This window comes from Wallemia ichthyophaga (genome assembly GCF_000400465.1).
Source record: "Wallemia ichthyophaga EXF-994 unplaced genomic scaffold scaffold57, whole genome shotgun sequence".
Taxonomy (NCBI): domain Eukaryota; kingdom Fungi; phylum Basidiomycota; class Wallemiomycetes; order Wallemiales; family Wallemiaceae; genus Wallemia; species Wallemia ichthyophaga.
The window spans coordinates 388-2,451 of NW_008806328.1; the positions used below are offsets into that span (position 1 = coordinate 388).

General features: G+C 37.0%; 1 protein-coding gene across 1 annotated transcript; it reads right to left on the reverse strand.

Annotated features, from left to right (window-relative positions):
• Window positions 1-1,034: 1,034 nt before the first annotated feature.
• Window positions 1,035-1,225, reverse strand: J056_003815 (uncharacterized protein; the record flags this gene model as incomplete). The annotated part of the gene is made up of 2 exons (XM_009272241.1): window positions 1,035-1,079; window positions 1,136-1,225. The coding sequence occupies 2 exons, from the start codon at window positions 1,223-1,225 to the stop codon at window positions 1,035-1,037; spliced, it is 135 nt and encodes a 44-aa protein (XP_009270516.1).
• Window positions 1,226-2,064: the final 839 nt, after the last annotated feature.

The following is a 2,064-nucleotide window of genomic DNA, read 5'->3' on the forward strand; positions in this document are numbered from 1 at the left end:
ATAAAAAGACTATGCAAAGAAAAATCATAGTGAAATGATTAGAAACAAAGTTATTTCGCGATGATTATTTTATCAGGAAAGCTTCGTGATTTATGACCTTCTCTTTGAATTTGCTAAATACCATTGACTTCCCTATTGATCATCAACTGATTAATTAGCTAAACAAAAGTAATCACTGAGCTTTCTTATTGTTTAAATCCTTTGTCTTCTTTGATTTTAAACAGTGACTCCTTCTTCTTTACGGTTTCTGATTATCCGGCGTTGTAAAGCATTTTTGAGACACCATTAACATTTACAAATGAGCACTTCTCAAATAGTTAGGGGCCAAATGCCAGTTAAAAGGGTCATGTACGTCATCAGGGGTGGTGTCCTTAGGCACAATTAGGAAAAGGTCGCATCTGGCATCAATTTAAATTGAATAATGATAGTCAATAATTCTAGTTTAGTGGTATAGCTAGCCAGTAAACTCGATTATTTTCATCAAATTCGAAAGGGTAGGGCTCCGACTGCCAAAGTGATTAATAACCTTAAGTTAACAATGAAAGTCTAATATACAATTCTGCAAACTTAGACAGCTATTAATGATGAAAATTTCTGCTCTTCTTTTGATTCTATAGTTACCCTTTAATCACAATTAGGAAGCTTTTCACGCAAGAAAGGCTGAGTCATTATGTGGCTCGAGCCTATTGAAATCGTAATGAGATAGTAACAGGAATGAGGTTGTAACGATCGCATTACTTTAACTGACATATTAAACTCTGATAAGACATATTCCCTACTTCCGTCATCAACTCAGTTGTTAACATACACCAGCGACGTGTTAAGTACTGATGAGACATATTGATTTGTGAACAGAAACTTTAACGATATATTATCACGGCTTTGTCTAATAGTTTGACAGTACCACCTTTCGATCATGAACAAGCTTCAGCCAAGCGATAACGCTCAGCTCACAAAACATTATAAACCATATAGGGCTAGTCAGGAACGAATGAATAATTGTTGAGTATAAATATGACTTCCCTTATGACATCCTAGTGCTCAAGTTCTGGCATGATGAAAAGTAGGGGATTGTCATCCTGAATATTGCGTAATGATTACTGAATTTAAAAATACCACAGTTCCAAAAGAGCACCATACTGTACGGCTTTTCAGCTTCCCCTAAAAGTAGCCAGTCTTTGTGCGTGCTGTTAGGTGAGATGGGTTGGGGGGAAGGGATCGCCATTTGATGTGATGCCTATTCATTCGTGAACTTTTTAGAGTTTGAAAGACCAAAGAGATGGATTATGGAGTCACTTTTCATTTTCCCCTAAAAGTTACCTGACCTAGTGCATGTCAGTAGGCAAAGTATTGGGTGAATCACGATCCTGATTAGGGAAAAAAGTGATTTCTGGCTTTTTAGAAGACGACAGGCCGAAACATATTTGATATCAGGTCACCTGCTGCTACTTTAGCGGCGTATTAAGATGGAAATACGAAACTTTCAACCCATTTTCCGTATGGACGTTATGCTGGTTGAAAGGACATCGGCAGGGTTGTGCTGTACAACAAGCTGACGAACTTGAAAGGCTCACTGAGGACACAGGGTTTAGGTAAATGGTAAGCTAACCTAATGCACGTATTGTGGAATTTGAATAGTAGGTTGATTGTGACTCTAATTAGTGCGTAATGTTTTCCTAATTTTCAGCATAATAATGGCACAACTTTGGCTTTCTTGGGTTCCTTTTCAATTGCACCTCAATGTACCCTAACATAATGCATGCATTTGGCATTTTGAGTAGTGAGTGGGGTGTATTATGATTTTAATTAGTTTAAAATTATCTTAGAAGCTTAAGTAAGAGAATAGTTCCATCTACGAACTCTTTTTCCGGCACTTTACATTTGCCTTCATCTAAATCATGCATTCTGAAAAGTGATCGCATTTCGACTCTTAACTTGTGCATGATGTACCTTGACATTTGAGTATGAAATACGCATATCGCTTTCGGTTCTTGTTTTTCTTCTGTTTTCAAGTGTTTACCTTTATCGTTCTCTATGCTTTCTCAGCCTTAGCTATTACTAATT